Source organism: Labrus mixtus, chromosome 7 (assembly GCF_963584025.1).
Source record: "Labrus mixtus chromosome 7, fLabMix1.1, whole genome shotgun sequence".
Classification (NCBI taxonomy): domain Eukaryota; kingdom Metazoa; phylum Chordata; class Actinopteri; order Labriformes; family Labridae; genus Labrus; species Labrus mixtus.
Window position 1 is genome coordinate 13,700,169 of NC_083618.1, and position 16,125 is coordinate 13,716,293.

The 16,125-nt window shown below is 41.1% G+C and overlaps 1 protein-coding gene across 6 annotated transcripts in view; it reads left to right on the top strand.

Moving 5' to 3' along the window:
* The window catches only part of kcnab2a (potassium voltage-gated channel subfamily A regulatory beta subunit 2a), an 81,587-nt gene that overhangs the window by 47,473 nt on the left and 17,989 nt on the right, over window positions 1–16,125 (top strand). The window contains exon 1 of one of the 6 annotated variants that reach the window (XM_061043136.1): window positions 6,634–7,668. The exons of the other annotated variants lie outside the window; for them this stretch is intronic. Coding sequence (XP_060899119.1) covers window positions 7,457–7,668 — 212 coding nt within the window. The 5' untranslated portion in view covers window positions 6,634–7,456. Of the gene's footprint in view, window positions 1–6,633; window positions 7,669–16,125 lie in introns of those variants that run through there. 6 annotated transcript variants of the gene reach the window in all.

Sequence of the window (16,125 nt, forward strand, 5' to 3'; positions counted from 1 at the left end):
TCGTTCACTATAATAGATCTTTGTTGAGCTGTTGCCATGGAATTCTCAATTATAGTAATTTTCTCTTTCTTCGATTGTTCACCTGCAGTTCATTCTGTGTGTGCGAAGAGGCTTTCCATTTTCTAACACGGTTTGACCTTTACTTTGTCACTGGTATGACCTGAAAAATATCGTCCATATGATCCAAAATGGGATTTTTTTTTTTGTGACACAACGTCAGGCAGTGATGAAGTGACCTTGTGTTTTTTTAAATTCATAGAGGGGTCACGACAAGGATTTATTGATGGACAGAGCGTTGACCTCAGCGTCACACTCACACCTTCCTGCTACACAGTGGTTGAGGGAAGAAAGAGCTGCTTACTGACGCCACTTCAAGCAGAATAAATGGAAATCAATGAGTGGAAATCAATGATTATACTGTAAAAATCATTTGTTTGTAATTACACCTGAGCTCCGGACCTCACTGATATGGCCTGACTTGGACTGTGTACCTCAGCACTGTTGGGTTTAAGCACAGTGATGCTGAAATCCCCGCACTGTTGTTATGTACCATATTCATTAAAACTCGCTCTGTGTATTTACTGCACAGCATTGTGTATCAAAAACATAATTTTTCTAATAAATTAACTTGACTTAGGATTCTAATAATAAATCATCACGTTTTCTTTGTTATCTAATTTGTGTTGTTACCCAGATCTCTAAAACTAAAGCCAAACAGTCTCTATATTACATAATATCAGGGGTTCCCTGCCCTCTGTTTTTGATTGTCTCAGCTCTCCTGCTCTGTTAGATATGTCAGCAGGGACTACTGAACCGACAACTCCTCCTGAGCCCTGCTGTCTGCTGGGAATCTGTCATGTTCATCGGAGAGTTAAGAAATGCAGCTGCACACAGATGTGACCTCTGTCTCTCGCCATTCCTCAGAATCCTCAGGAATTCCCAGAATCACCCGAGCTACTATTCAGCCTCAGTAAAACGTGATTCTCTAACCTCTTTACATACGTAAGACAGACATTTAAAACCTTCCTTTTTTTAACACATTTGAGAACATTCAGAACAGCAGTTGTTGGAGCTTTTTTAATGGATGTACAGAAACTAAACAAAATATTGATGCAAAGATACAACAATATCAATATTATTTTGAGCAGTTAATTAGTGGAACATCCCTATTCAAATGATGTAACGGTCAGCCATTAGAAATGTTCAGACACAGCCTCTGAATGCATTAAGCCCCAAGAAAAGCAGCGTTACCACATCTGTCGATCAACACTGTCAATCTGTCTGACCTCACATCGCTTTCCATTAACTCTCTTAAACCCCTTCACCCGCTCTCTGACACACACACACACACACACACTCATACAAAGAAACACAGACACGCACACACTCCTCTGCATGCCCAAACCCATCTCAGGGATGCTATCTTTTTCACTCGGTTACTCGAATCCTCTTTATGTTGTTCAATTTATGCACCAGTAAGTGGAACTTAAACCGCCGCTGGACAGCTGGCCGGCAGCTTCACACGATACAACCATGGTCTTCCTCTACAGCCGAGTGTCACTCTACTTACAATCACCGCCTGCCACAAATGACATTGTCCTGGCCCTAATGTGTGGGGATGAGCTTTCTTAAGTTAACAGTGTGAGATGTTCTAAAAAGCATGCTGAGTTAGAGTGAGCTGAAGCAGATGATTTAATATTCACGAGTATAAGTTATTCTGTTTACCCAACTTGAAGTATTCTCTGCTTTAGGATGCACTGCCCCTGTTGAATTGCAGATATCAAAGGAATCCTTCTCAGAGGATCTCTGAATAGGGATGCAGTAAGCCAGTTCTTGCTTAACTAGCTTGGACAGATCAGGCGTAGCACCCTGCAGCAACTGTGGATGTAGGTTCATGTGCCAGTCTTAGCTCAGTGGAGGTACCCTGACTGTCCCCGAGAGCAAATTAGTGGGAGACGGCACGAGGCAATCTCAGCAGTGACGGATGTGTAATGTGGGAATCCTTTCCCCCCCTTTCAGTAGGCAAAGGCGTTCTCTGTATTTTGACTAGGCTCACTGTGCAGAATTGATTCAGAGAGCCAGGGACTATTTTTAGAGCCCATGCTGCCGTTGTGGTGAAGGATCACATCTCATGACGATACTTCTACGGCACATCTTTGGTCAGAGGAGTTCCTAACGCTCCGGTGATTAAAGTTGTTGTCTTCCACCTCTCTGCCTCTGTGATCCTTTGCAGCAGTATGTGGGATGTAGTGCAAAGAGGTCAGCTGTCTGAGTGAAATCCCATGTTCCAGGAGGAGAGACTACTGAGGATTCATTATGCTATAGTGTCATTGATTACCAATCAGGGCAGCGAGAATGAGCAGAACAAAACCAATCATTTTGATTGTGTGCCTGTTCTGCAGCTTTCTTTTCTAGAATTGGTAATAAGGGATATAGGAGTGTCAATAATTTCGGTATGTTTCCCTAGCTTGTACTCTACAGCTGTTTGGCTACATGGCGATTTAAAATCTGAATATCATTATCTTTAAGTTTGTTTTTTTTTCTTTCTGAGCATGCGCACGTCTGTGAGTGTTGGTATTTGTGAATTTCACTCCACTGTAGTCGTGATCAGAAAAAAAAAACCCCACATGTTCTGCTGTATATCTTCAGCTCCCCTCTTCCTCCCCCGCGCAGTAGATAAGCGCTCTACATTCACTCACACTGATTGAGTGTCTGAAAGAGATTTAAACAGCTCAGTAGATTTTTGGATAACCATAAATAAGGTACTTAATCAAAGCAAGGAGACGAAGGCCACGACACAGGGGAGGACATTGTTATAAAATGTGGAGTGGGAGGAGATGGATTACTTCTTTTTACTCTGAGGTTTGTTCACGCAGTACCGCCATCATCTAAAAACCATCCAATGAGTTAAGCACTAACAATAGGAACTGATAGGATTTGGTGTAGGGGTATTGTTAACTTCTTCTTCTCTCAGTAATGATCCAAAAATGACTTTTACTTATAAAAGAAAAGTCATGGAATGAGCTGAACAAATCTGAGTCACTCTGCTGTGCGCACCCTAAACACAATGTCACTAATTAGCAATTTCACAGCAGCATTCAAAGGCATTATGTAAAGTTCTGCCTTTCTTATATTTAGTTCAGCATTACTGTATGAATGATTTATCTTGTGTCTAACAATGAATGGAGGGTTCATTCCTAATTTGCTTTAACAGACTTTGATGAATGAACACAAAGCAGCCTAAAGTTCAGGCTAGTATTTGCTGGGTAATAGTGCTGAGAATAGAAATCCTGATTAATGTGGACGTGTGAGACTAAATGAGATAATTAAAGTGTGAGCATTTTGTTCTCTCTGACTTTGACGCGGGGTTCACTAACAGGCCAGGAGGCATGGTGTCCTCTACAGTGCAATTTGATGTGTCACTCAAATGAAAACATCTCCACTGAAATAAACAGAGGGGCATGAGTGTCAGTCAAAAGAAAGACCTTCCTCTTAGCAATGGCATGACTGCACTAACTGCCCTCAGTGTTGTGTAGGGGGCGGGACTCACAGGGTGAGTTATGTCATATCACGATTCAGCAATACTTTGATAATTGATGTGCCTAAGGACAATCATATTAAGATACATTGTGATATTTGATGAACTGAAGAATACAAAATGCCCCTTTAAAGGTAAAGTGCAGGGGCGCGCCAGTGGTTGGTGTGTACGCCCCATGTACGGAGGCTGTAGTCCTTCAAGCAGGCAGCCAGGGTTCAGGTCTGACCTTGGCTCCTTTTCTGCATGTCATCCCCCACTCTCTCTCTCTCTCTCCCATTATTGACTCTAACCACTGTCTCTAAATAAAGCCTTAAAAACCTTAAAAAAGAGGTAAAGTGCAGGATAAATGTATTTATTCACTGCATATTGGTATCACTTTACCCGTTTATCACTCCTCATATCTTCACTTCTTTTCACCGCTCTCTGACATTTATCCCACCGTCTTTTTCTACTTCTTCTTTTATCCCAATGTCAGCTTCTTCGTCTTTGGCTAATAAACTTCCATTCACACTACCCTGATTTATGTCCTACGCCCCACTGTGAGGAGTCATGAAGTATTGAAGCTGTGTGTCAAATTGACAGGGAAATCTGTTTAGAGCGCCATATTTAGTTATTTATTGAAATATCCATATTTGGCAACAGTGATTTGCAATATCACATGAATCTATCTATCAATACCCCCCAGCCTATAGGGTTTATTTGTTGATAAGTGGGTACATTGTGGAACAAGGTTACAGATTTCTTATGGACAGCTACAGTATGGGTACCAATATCAGGCATGCTCACAAGCTAACCTGCTAACATTTCTAGCACAGGGATTTCTTCCAGGGAACCATAAATGTCATCATGCACTGACACAGTGTCACTCATCTTATGACCGTCTCCCCTCTTTATCTGCTCTTCTGATCCTGTTTTGTTTACAAGATTTATTCAAAGGGAAACTGAAGGCGTGCTGTCAGTCTGAAGAAAGTTGGCAGATATGCCTGTTCTGAATTATTAAATCATAGTAAGTGTGACAGGCATGCTTTATTGGATTGGGGGAATTTGTTGCTTACTCTGTTGGCATATTTTTTTGCAGCATGTTTTTCTTTCACATATTTTTCATAAATGACAAGGCTGTAGTTTATGTGGAGTTACGAAATCTTTATTTTAGCCGTTTTACAGGACTATGAATGAGGAACATGAATGCAGACTGCTTCAGTGTGGTTTGCATATAATATAAATGGTTGCTCTATTGATTCATGTAGGTGATGGATCACTGCTCTGTCAGATGAGGCATGCTTATATTGATTACTGTACCTAGCAGTGCAGCTCGGTCAATAAATGTGTAGATTTTTTGACACAGATGAATCAACTTTAAAGGACTTGTGTTGTAGTGATGACAAGGAATCAGTCGTGACATGGAAAATCTGTGGTAGGGTAGTGAAATCCTTCACAATTTACTCTAGGAAAGAACTACATTATATAAATACAGTTTGCCTAGGCTTGATTTTGCAAACATGTGCCCAAATCTACCAGGATGCTGCATTTTTGTCTTCATTTTTTAGCATAGATCACAGCTCCTGTCCCATGGCCTCTCCTACTTCTCAATACCGTCCTGATGTCACGACTCATGAGGGCCTTGAAGCAGAGCGGAGTGGATCAGAGCATCAGGTTTCCACAGCAGTGGAGCAGAGTGAATGCTCCGTACTTTGTGCTAAAGGGACGTTGGGTCAGACTTCTGCTCTCATGCTCAAATGCTCCGCATAAATGTGCACAGACTAGAGTCCTACGGAGCGAAGGGCATCCGCCCCTAATCTGTTAGCCATCACCCTGACCCTAAGTGAAATACATAACCATGCAAAAGACCTCTTGGTTCCACTGCTGTTTTATTTAATACGCAGTCATACATTAATGTGATGTTAATACTAGGCATTCCCTTACACACTTCATACACTCTCTTTAGGTGAACACAGAGCATTCCAAAGGTCATCTAGAGCCCACTTTCCCTGCTCTTTGCTCACAGCATGAAATTTAAATCAGATTTCCGTTGAATTAAACCACCTTTCTCCCCGGGGTTCTATTTAAGTCTAACAGATCAAAAGGTCACAGCTCCAAGAATAGGGCTGTCAGTTAGCAGCAGCCTGTTTGCTGGATTCCTTTGATGGAGGTCACTTCTTCGATTGCTTTACCATACGTGTCCGCTCTCGATGGCATCTCTTTTTAATTATCTTCATGGCACACGAGCTGGTTTGCCCAGATAAGCTTCAGTATTATATTACTGTGGAGCATGTGTCTCATCCGCTTTCCTGTCAATCCTCAGGCAATGTTGCGTTCAGTCCAATTACTGTGGTGTTCACTTTCAACCCCCCAACCATTATCACATTTTTGCTGTTCATTTTTCACTCTATTTTTTTACTACTCATTTTTAGTTTCTATTAACTAGTTATAAAAAATGTTTGTGCTTTCAAACTTCAGATGTCACCCTAGAACATACATTTCTGAATCACTTCATATTTTGTTCTCAGGAGACACGGTATAAAGCATTTTTTGTTCATAATGCAGCATTTTAATTTTGTCTGCAGCAACTCTTCCTCGGACATATAATGTCACAGATAAAGTTACATAATGAATATTTCATGGGCAGTTGAGCGGACCCACGTGAGAGCCCCCTTTTCTGGGGGCCATAGCCTTTTGCCAAGTCCCGACCAAAGAGCACTCAGCTTCTAAAAGAATCAACCGCATTTAACCTCACTGTAAGGCAACAGACGGACAATGATTAGCACAAAGAAATCGCACTACCCTTTTCTTTTGAGTGCTGCTGTATACACAGCCGATTTCAATGTCTTGCTTTCTCACGCTGCTGTAGCTCTGAATATGCCTCCTCGTAGCCTCCCTTCATATCCCTCCCACCACATTCCCTCCCTCACTCTCTTTTCTCTCTCTCTCTCTCTCTCTCTCTCTCTCTCTCTCTCTCTCTCTCTCTCTCTCTCTTCTCTCTCTCTCTCTCTCTCTCTCTCTCTCTCTCTCTCTCTCTCTCTCTCTCTCTCTCTATCTCTCTCTCTCTCTCTCCTCCCATCTCTTGCCTGTGTGCACTGTGCCGCTCTATGCCGTGCACACAGGCATACAGATGTAAGTTTAATCCAGGGAAGAGTCAGAGCAGGGGGAGTGAGTATGGGGTTGCCCCTTTGCTAACGTGCAGTAGTAGAATATTCAGTTGGCGGCGTGACTGTCAAGGCGGACTCAGAAGAGGAGATGAAAACATCCAGGAGCTGTGTGTTCACATTTGATTCTTCCGAGCTCTTTGTGTGGATCTATGCTTTTTTTACTATTAAAGCTTGGCGGCAAGAGGTGTTATCTCTCGCACTGAGGAAATTGCAAGACTCTAAATTAGCCTGTCAGCCCCTGATGACCGTCTGATTTCATGTCAAAGCGAGAAGAGGACACCCAAATGAATCCAGGATATTTGAAAAGGGAAGTTCCCACACGCTCGACTTCTTTCAGACTCTGGTTTTAAGAAGATTTCGATATTTAAAAAAAAAAATTCATAGCCTTTTACTGGACCTGTGTTTTCTTAATCTGAGGTCTTACCGTTCCCTGAGGCAGAGATGCTGCAATGATGTGCTTGAAATCTGACTTCCGATGAGAGGATTTGTTCTTCACCTGATCATCAGTTCTTCCATATTTGAAGACATTCTGATTTGCCCCCCTTCTTTTTTTGTACTGAATATTGTGCACAGGCCAGTCACCTCAGCAAATTTGGGCAGTGATATGTAACAGAGGCACAGAGTGTACTGCTGGATTTTTTTTGCCTTAACTATTTCACGCCCTTGAAGGCATCCTCAGACGTCGTTCCATCTCTGGAAGTTTGCTTACTTTACCTGACCAAGCCAAAGGACAGTTTGAATATAGTGTTGGGACAGCCAGCCCAAAGCCAGTATGCAGGTGTCTTTAGTGTGCACGGACCATCGTGGGGGGGTCAGCCGCACCACGGAGGACCGGCTAAACCGACAGAATGCCAACAGCCCAAACACAGGCACACGCAGCAAGTTCAGGGCTGTGGCCATAGTGGCTCGCAGCCTCGGACAACTCTCTGTGCAGAGCGTGCCTTCATCCAGCGAGCAAAGCATGAGGACTGGCATGAAGTATAGGTATGGCAAATATCAGCTGGTAGCTGTATGTCTGACCCCAAAACTTAAGACCTATATCAAATGTTGGAATGGATCTTAGCTGCAGGATGTGTGTCTCCCTGCTAAAGTAGATTTTGAATAATGTCAATCACAGTCTTTGGTTCGGGCTCAAGTACACCACAAACAGAGACGATTTTACACTCCTGCTAAAGATTGCTTAAAGTTTATGACAGTAGCAGATTTATTAATGATTAATAAATTAAACCTTCCAGTCTCCTGCCATCCAGGGCTTTCAAAACAGAGAGATGTCAGGGGATTTCCAATTTGTAATATCATCTGATCTGAGTGCTGTAGGGCTTAGTCATGCTGTTGTCATGTGTTGTGAAAATGTAAAAAGTAACCATTGATGATTGATCTATTCTTTGCAGGTCAGAAACAGTTTAGGCAGCTACATTTTAATTAAGGGGAGCCTTATTTGTAATTTACCAGATTTTTATGCATAGTTTAATGCCTTTTTGTCTTGGTTCTGATGATGTTTTTTTTTCATCAGTTGTCCAATTATTTTACAAACTTTGCATCAAAAGCAATATGAAGCTGTCAAGTTGTCACTTATGCAATCACAATCTTTTTTTTTTAAATTGAAAGTGCTTCCTTGACATGCTGGGGGGGTTGGGGGGACACTTTGCATAATGATAGCCTTTGCCTGCAATATTGTATGTTGACATCCAGCTGCGTTGAATATTTATTTCAGCCCCTAAATCACTTGATTACTGATTACCCGGTCTATTGTAGTACATACTGTATGTATTCATCTCATTGGGAGAAGGTGTATACATGGTTTAGTGTTGTATTAAAGGGAAGCTGTGTAGAAGTGTAGAAATCCCAGAGGAGAAGAAGACTAATGGCTGTGTTTCATCTCCCACACCCCTTATTTAACATTTAGGTTTGCTTGCAGAAAAGCTTTAATAACAAAATGCAAATGTCTTGTATTTGTGTGGTGAATTATTCATAGGGGGCTGAAAACGGAGCAGATTATAAAGTGGAATATCTCTGAATGCATATTGAGGCACTGAGGGTTGAAGAGTGAGTGGCAAATTGAACAGTAGGGGAGGACATGAAGTCTGTAGGCAGTGTTGGTGAGAAAATGAGTTCACATTACTTTTCAGCGTGGTGAGGTACAGTACATTATGATCTGCAGCAAGCCAGCCATTAATGCAATGTATTAGATTTCTTCATTCGGCCTGTCAGGAGTTTTTTTTTTTTTTTTTTGTGGTAATGACCCGATCTCTGTATGTATACTCCCATCTGTCACTCACATAAAGCTATAGGTTGAGATGAAGTAGTGATTTAGAATGGGTCACTATCAGCAAACTACATTCGCCAGCAAATGCTACCATACAGTGTGAATAAACTGAGCATCTACAGTTTGTGTTATATTGTAACTAGCAACTTCAGATATGATCTCAGAGCCTTTCAGTGACATGTCTGTGAAGTCACTGTTTGACCAAATGAGTCAATACAATGGTGATTGAGTCAAAGGCCCACTGATGCAGACTTGCAAGTCATTGGTTTACCATTGACAAACAGAGAAATGATTGAATGCTTCAATCCAAAAAACTAGAAATGTTCCCATCTTTTCTCTGATACCAATGCAGATACCTGAATTATACAAGCAAGAAAACCAGGGTGGTAAACTAACTAAATTACTAAATTACTGCTCACCACTACACGTGCTACCAGAAAGAACACAAGCGAGGTCTTGACATTGCTTCTTGTTATGTTTGGTATCAGCGTGTTCTTATTCCGGTGACAGCGTGTCAAATACCAACACTCTGTCAAGACTCTGTTCACTTCATACCGACACTTTCAAATACCTGAAAAGTGAACCAGTTTAGGGTAATATTAGACATTCAGAGGAACTGCTGTCGGGGACAAACTAAAATAGAGCTGGCCAGGGTGGCGGATGGGGTGATGGATGAGACAAACAACACAGGATCTTCACCAGGGAGGTTGGAGTCTGATGGAAAACCAAAAGTAAATGTCCCATCTCTGTTCAAACTTACCCCACATCTTAACTATGTTTATTTATTATGGTGGTTTATTATTTTGGCCTAACTGGTAGCGATTCAAGATATGATGAACAGATTTATTATTCTAAATTGTCACCAAAACAAACCATTTAAACTTCAAAGATCAGAGACCAGGGAGGAGCCTCTGTGCAATTTTCCTTATTTCAATTATTTGTTATCTATAAATTCTACATTTTTACACAACAAACATGATCTTCAGCAGATTGTTTTTTATTGTATATTTGGTTTTGTAGCCCCACACCTACTGTAAAGATCAAAGACTTTAATTCCAAGCTTGTATAGAAAATCTGTTTTTGTGTAAATCAAATTAATTAGTTATGTTTACCGTTAACAGAGAAATTAATATTTGGTGTTGATTTCAGTAAACACATTACAGATCCTCAGCGCTGTTGTGTGAAGACCCATCACAGTGCTTCGCATGTGATTTGCCAGCGGCAGCCTTGCCGTGTTGTCATTATTGAGGCTAATGATATTGAATGAGTAAAATCATTTTCAGCTCGGGGGGGCCAGCGGCTGTTTGTGTTCTTCGCTTCCGCAGTGTAGTCCGAAGTCTGAAACAGGCTCTGTGTTTGTGCTCCTGATGTAAACTGAAGGTAATGCAAGTCTAAATGCAGCGTGAGATTCAGAGATGCATGCACGAAGGCTACAACATAGTGTTTTGTGGTCTTGAAGAGATGCACATGAAAGGGAAGGAAGCAGAGTATGAAAGAGAGAAAGGGAAAGTGCTGAGGCTAATGCTGGTGTAGGCACTATGCCCAAGAGGAAGTACAGTAGGCTGGAGTGATCTGTGCTCGTGTCACTGTGAATCTTTCAATCCAGTCTCTCCCAGTTAAAACTTGAAAGCTTCTTAAACATGGCCTTGCCTTTCATCCTTGAGCTCAGTCAGGAGTTTTTTTTTTCTTTTGTTAAATTCAGTCCTGAGATTTTTCTTTTCACCATTTTGACAGCTGGAGAGGTTAGTGGTTTCATAATTGTCCCCTTACACTTAAAGCTTATCCATCCAGCAAAAACTTTGCACGATTATCCAGACTGCAGGATTGCAGTGCAAAATTCAGATCAGCCTCATTTGCATACAGTCGTCTCTGTTTCCTTGAATGGGAGCCTTGAGCTTGAACCAAGACTGTCAGTCTTCGAGGGAGATTGCTGGCTAGGTGTGAAGTGACCTTCCACTAGAGGACGAAGGAAGCCGTCAAACTTAACCTCTCTTCGAGGTACGAAAAGGATTGCGGGGGGGCTTTAGCGGTCTGCATTGCCGCAGACTTAGCCGCTCTGTAATGTGACACCCGGTCTCCATGACATGACTGGTTAACATCATCAAGACTGACTGTGAGAGCCTGTACGTCCTCCAAGGAATGATTAAATGGCTTTAGTCAGGACTGAATTAATGATGCACACAAAATGGCTTGTGATTATGTAAAGCGGTTCAGGGAATGGGAGAATATCGGGGAGATTGGGAAGGCAGTGCAGGTGGGGGGAATCAATCCCGTAAAGCTCCTGCTTTCACAGTCCGGTTATCAGCTCGGCTCTCAAGCATCAAACTGAAGAAGGGGCTTTGAGGGAATGACGTACCTTTACAACACTCAGTTTTATTTGCTTAGGCGAGGGAAATAAACTGCTGCAATCTCATGCTGATGTGAAGAAGTTTGTATCACTTTTCGTTTGGATTGCTTTTTTTTTTTTTGTGCTTTGTGCAGACTAAATTTAAGAGCTCACTAGGAACTGCTTTAGAAGGGCTTTTTTTTGTCACATCATGGGATTGTTCTTGGTCACAGTTTGTACCTGCTCTAAAGACTTCTGCTGTGTTGGACTCAGTATCGTTTACTGCAGTGGCCATGTAAATCAGAGCTGACTCACCTCCTACCCTGGTGTAAATCTACAAGTAACTCACCCTAGTCCAGACTGTCAGTAGGATTCCTCTCATCTCTGGAGGTCCACTTTTGGTTGTACAGTTGACAGTGAGTCACGTACACAGTAAATAGCTACTGGCAGGGTTGTGTAAGCGGATGGCATTTAAATCCTGACGCTGTGTTGTGTGAACTTGTGATATATCATTATCAATGACAGAGATAAGACTCCACTTTAAAGAGGCCACTTCTGTTTTCATTTAGTGCCCCCGTGAATTATGAAGGCAAAAATGGCAGGAGGATGTCAATTATTTATAAACACTTGAAACATGTACATCAATTATCAGCATTCAGGTTAGCTTTTTTTAATCGTCTCACCAGTTGTAGGTTCAGAAAGGTTTAAAATGTGATTGCTGGTTCCCAGAGCGATATCATTAAATGTCATATTTTAAGGACTTATAGTCCCAAACCAAAAGATATTTGATCTTAAATCACCCTGAACTTGGGAAACGTTAACATTTTCCAATAAAGAGAAGCTTAAATAAGTACATTTTCACCTTTACATTTCAAAAAGTCATTTCTTTCTCAATTCTAACTGATTGTGCTCAATGTTTTTAAGATAGAGAACAATGTAATGCTAGTACAAAATAGTAAAATCATCTATTGTTGAGGCTTGGATAACAAAAGTTGTGGGTGTTCCATTTGGGGCATCGTGAATGTGGGCGCATGCTGGGACGGTTTCCCTGCATTCAGAGGGCTCTCCATCAGGGAGCCAGCTTTCCACAGCCTGTACTCCCTCTTGTAATATGAGTCATAAATAGATCATGGTGCAGTTGAACAAAAAAAAAACACATACACATAGAAGTACATTTTGGCGGCTCTGATGTAAATACTAAGACTCATAGACCCACACAGTGCAGATTTCAGGCCACAGAAACCACTTCAGTACCACCGCATCTTGAAGTACACTCACCATCTGTTTGCTCTGGGCAAGAGGAGAGAAATAGCCAAACGGTGGGATGTTTCATTTATTGATGTAAGCTTGTGTTTCACTGTATGCACTGACGCTGAGGTTCTGTCTTTGTTGGTGTATGAAAAGTGACTGGGGGGGGGTTGTCGTGGGATATTTTGCCTCTGTTTCTATATACATGTCTGTATGTGAGAGGCACACTTGTGTTATGTTGAAGGAGAAAATGAAGACAGCTGTTCTTTCTTTGCCTCACTGATAGAGTTTAATTAGTGTGTGTCCGTGCGTGTATTAATGTGTGGGTATGTGTGTGTGTCTCTTAGCACCACTCATTTCTCTCTGCATGATATTTTCTTAAGTTCTCTACAAATAGCCTGGATTTAATATTCACTCAGTGTTTCTATTGTAAGCTGTCAGTTTATTTTATTATTGTATGATTGCAGGAGTAATATTGAACAGTTTGCATGTTTTTCTCTTTGCCTTGTCATCTTGTTTTCTGTTAAGCACACTATGCTAAAGAAAACAGATGAAGTCTTTAGATTGCTCTTAAAAATGCACAGCTACTTTCAACTGCTCTGCTGCGTGTGGTTACTGAACGCCGCCACTGTTGTTCTGCATAAATGTCCAAACGAGCGCTGAATCAACAGACTTGTTTTGACAATGAAATTTGTATTTAGCTTTTTCTTTCTGCATGAGAAGTGTCTGAGCTTCTTGTTATGTAACGTTCTAAGGCAGCAGTTGAGGAAGAGATGTAGCACACAGAGAAGCGAGGCTATGCTGCAGCAGGACGCCAGAGCTTTAGCTTACTATAACAATGTAAGAGAGCGCAGGCCAGCAGGGAAAAAAATCCCCATCTACCCCACAGCATCATGCTTAGTCATGTGTATTATGAATATTTAACCTCAACATTTTTTAATAAGCCAGATGGCACCAGTTTGCTCTAAATTGACAGAGTGCCCAATGCAATCTTTAGCAAGATGCTCTCTAGTTAGTAGACTTTGGGCCTTTTATGTAAATAGCTCTAATTAGCTCATTGCCTACTAGAGCTGCAAATATGCGTTGTTTGTTTTTAAATGAATAGTTTGGGATATAAAATACCACAAAATACTGAAAAATTGTTATAACTCTCATAGTTTACGATTATTATATAATCAAATGTCATGCTTTCTCTGACCAACATCTCAACATCGGTTGTTTTCAAATGTTAAAAAAACATCTTATTATTAGGAAAAAGGGATTTTGCTCCTTTTAACTCAATGAAAATCAATCCACCAATGGATTTTATTACTTAATTATGTATTAACTATTTGTCACAGTTCTCTTTTTGATTCTGTTTATTGCATTTTTTTTGCAATAATTACATTTTTTTGTTACCTTCAAGACATTTGTGTAATTTCTCTGTTTCATAATTATGTCGTGAATTTGATCTGTCCGTGTTGTTAGCGAATGTACTCTGAAGTATCCAGCTCAGTGTGACATTTAAGATACTCTATAAGAAACATTGCTACAACTTGGAATCCCCTACAGGCTCAAGTAACGCGTCCGCTTGTCCCTCTTCCAGCATATAGCAGAAGATTCTCCAACCCTGCAGGCACTGGCAGATTTATCCTTAGAAAAGAGCCTCGGAACGCTCGGGTTAGAAGAAAAACAAATACAGCCTCAGGAAAACCCTCAGAGCCCACAATCTGTTTATGCCTAAGTAAAAAAATAAATAAAACTACCATTGACGACTGTCTTAAAGTTCTCCAGTGCCAGTGGCTCTAAGTTTCTAGGTTGCTTAACAGATTAAGTTGCTGTACTCCAAATGAAATCACATTTGACGTGTTCTCAGGCTGCTGTTAGATATCATGCTGCAAGCTAATACCAGTATACACTTTATTACTGAGCGTTTGTTTATTGGATGGCTTCAAAGAAAAACAAGAGATCTTGGATGTCATGCCAAGAGCAGACATGACTGGAAGGTTTGCTGACAATAAGAAAGTCAAATCCTGAAACGTTGAAAATAGTCTGATGGTTACAGTAACCAAGAACTAGAAACAAACTTAATGAACTTTCTTTTATGGTTTTGCAACTAAGTTCATTATAGCAATGGACGTTTAAATCATGTGTTGCAGTGAAGACGCAGGGAAACACAAGATCTACTTGAATAACAGGGTCAGGCTGTGTGTTGGGAAAATGGTTTATTTGATGTTCTCCTGCAGTTGGATCAAAAGATCGACTCGTATCCCTTTCTGTGTGATCATTTGGTTGTCTTAGAATAAAGGAGAAAAAAAGCTTTCTGGCTCTGCCAAGACATTACAGAACAAAAGAGAGCACAACTCTAGTGACGATCACAACTTGTCATTTCACATTTTTTGCATAACTATATATGTCATGATCTGAGCGACTGCTTTTTGTGATCTAGTTTGGGATATCCAGACTCTCCTTTCCCTTCTCTTTCCAGTCTTTTACTATGCTAACTTTAGAGTACCTTTTTCTGGCTCTAGCCTTCTACGTCATTATTGATTTTTTTATTGGTGTTTACTTTAGTCAAAGAAACATAGCGTATTTCCAAAAATGTCAAAGTATTCTTTTAAGGATTTTTTTCCACTCACCTCCAGTCACAACTCTCCCCCGCAAATCTACCTCGGGCTTTATCTGAAACAAGAAGTATGTCTTTTTGTTTTCAGTTACAAAAGAGGTCATCTAGCCTGTAGCGAGAGACCAGAGCCTTCCGGTGCTGCAGGATTGTGCAGGAATGCATTTCATACAAATGATACTGGGATAACAACGGGCTAGCCTATTGCGTGATTGTTGATGTTTAGCTTGTACAGAGAAGCAAATAATGAGAGATTAGCAGTTCATGCCTTTAATTACAGTTCATTTGTGTAAGCAGCTTTCAAAAGCAAAGTGGTTCAACCTTTCCACTTCTTGTATATCGCCAGGTCAGCACAATTCAAATCCATATCTCAGCAATTACAATGTGGCTCTCTCCCTTTGTGAATGCAGGAGGAACGCACCTGCAGCTGCCACGAGCTGGTGGCATTTGGCATGTATGTTTTTGTGAAGTTGAAGCCACGGGTTTGGTATATTTATAGTTCCACTCAGTGAACATATCTCTCAACACGTTCCTCTTTACAGCACTGTGACCTTGTTTCCTCATTTATCACTCCGTCCTGTTTGTCCTGTCCACTGACTTCATATTGACTTTAAGGCCTCTGACGTCCAGTCTGCTGACTCCGTGCCTTTAGTCCTTCCTGATGCTACACCCACTCACCTACCAGAGACATGACCTATATCCGCTCATACATCAATATCTATACTGTCAACCTCAGTTTGAATGACATGTTGTTACAGCAGATTTGACTACAAACATTTGACGGATGCCCCGTCTAAGTTATGATTAAAAGGAAAAGGTTGCAACAGTAAACCAAACTCATCACCAAATGGGAACACGAGTTTGTTGTTGAATTGTCTCTTTGGCTTGAAAGGTTATAAAGGATAAGTAACTAATGCTTGGTCCATACTGCATACTTGAGCAGCGGATGAATTTCAGCATTCGATATACAACAGTGATCCGTGACTGAGGATCTTAGCA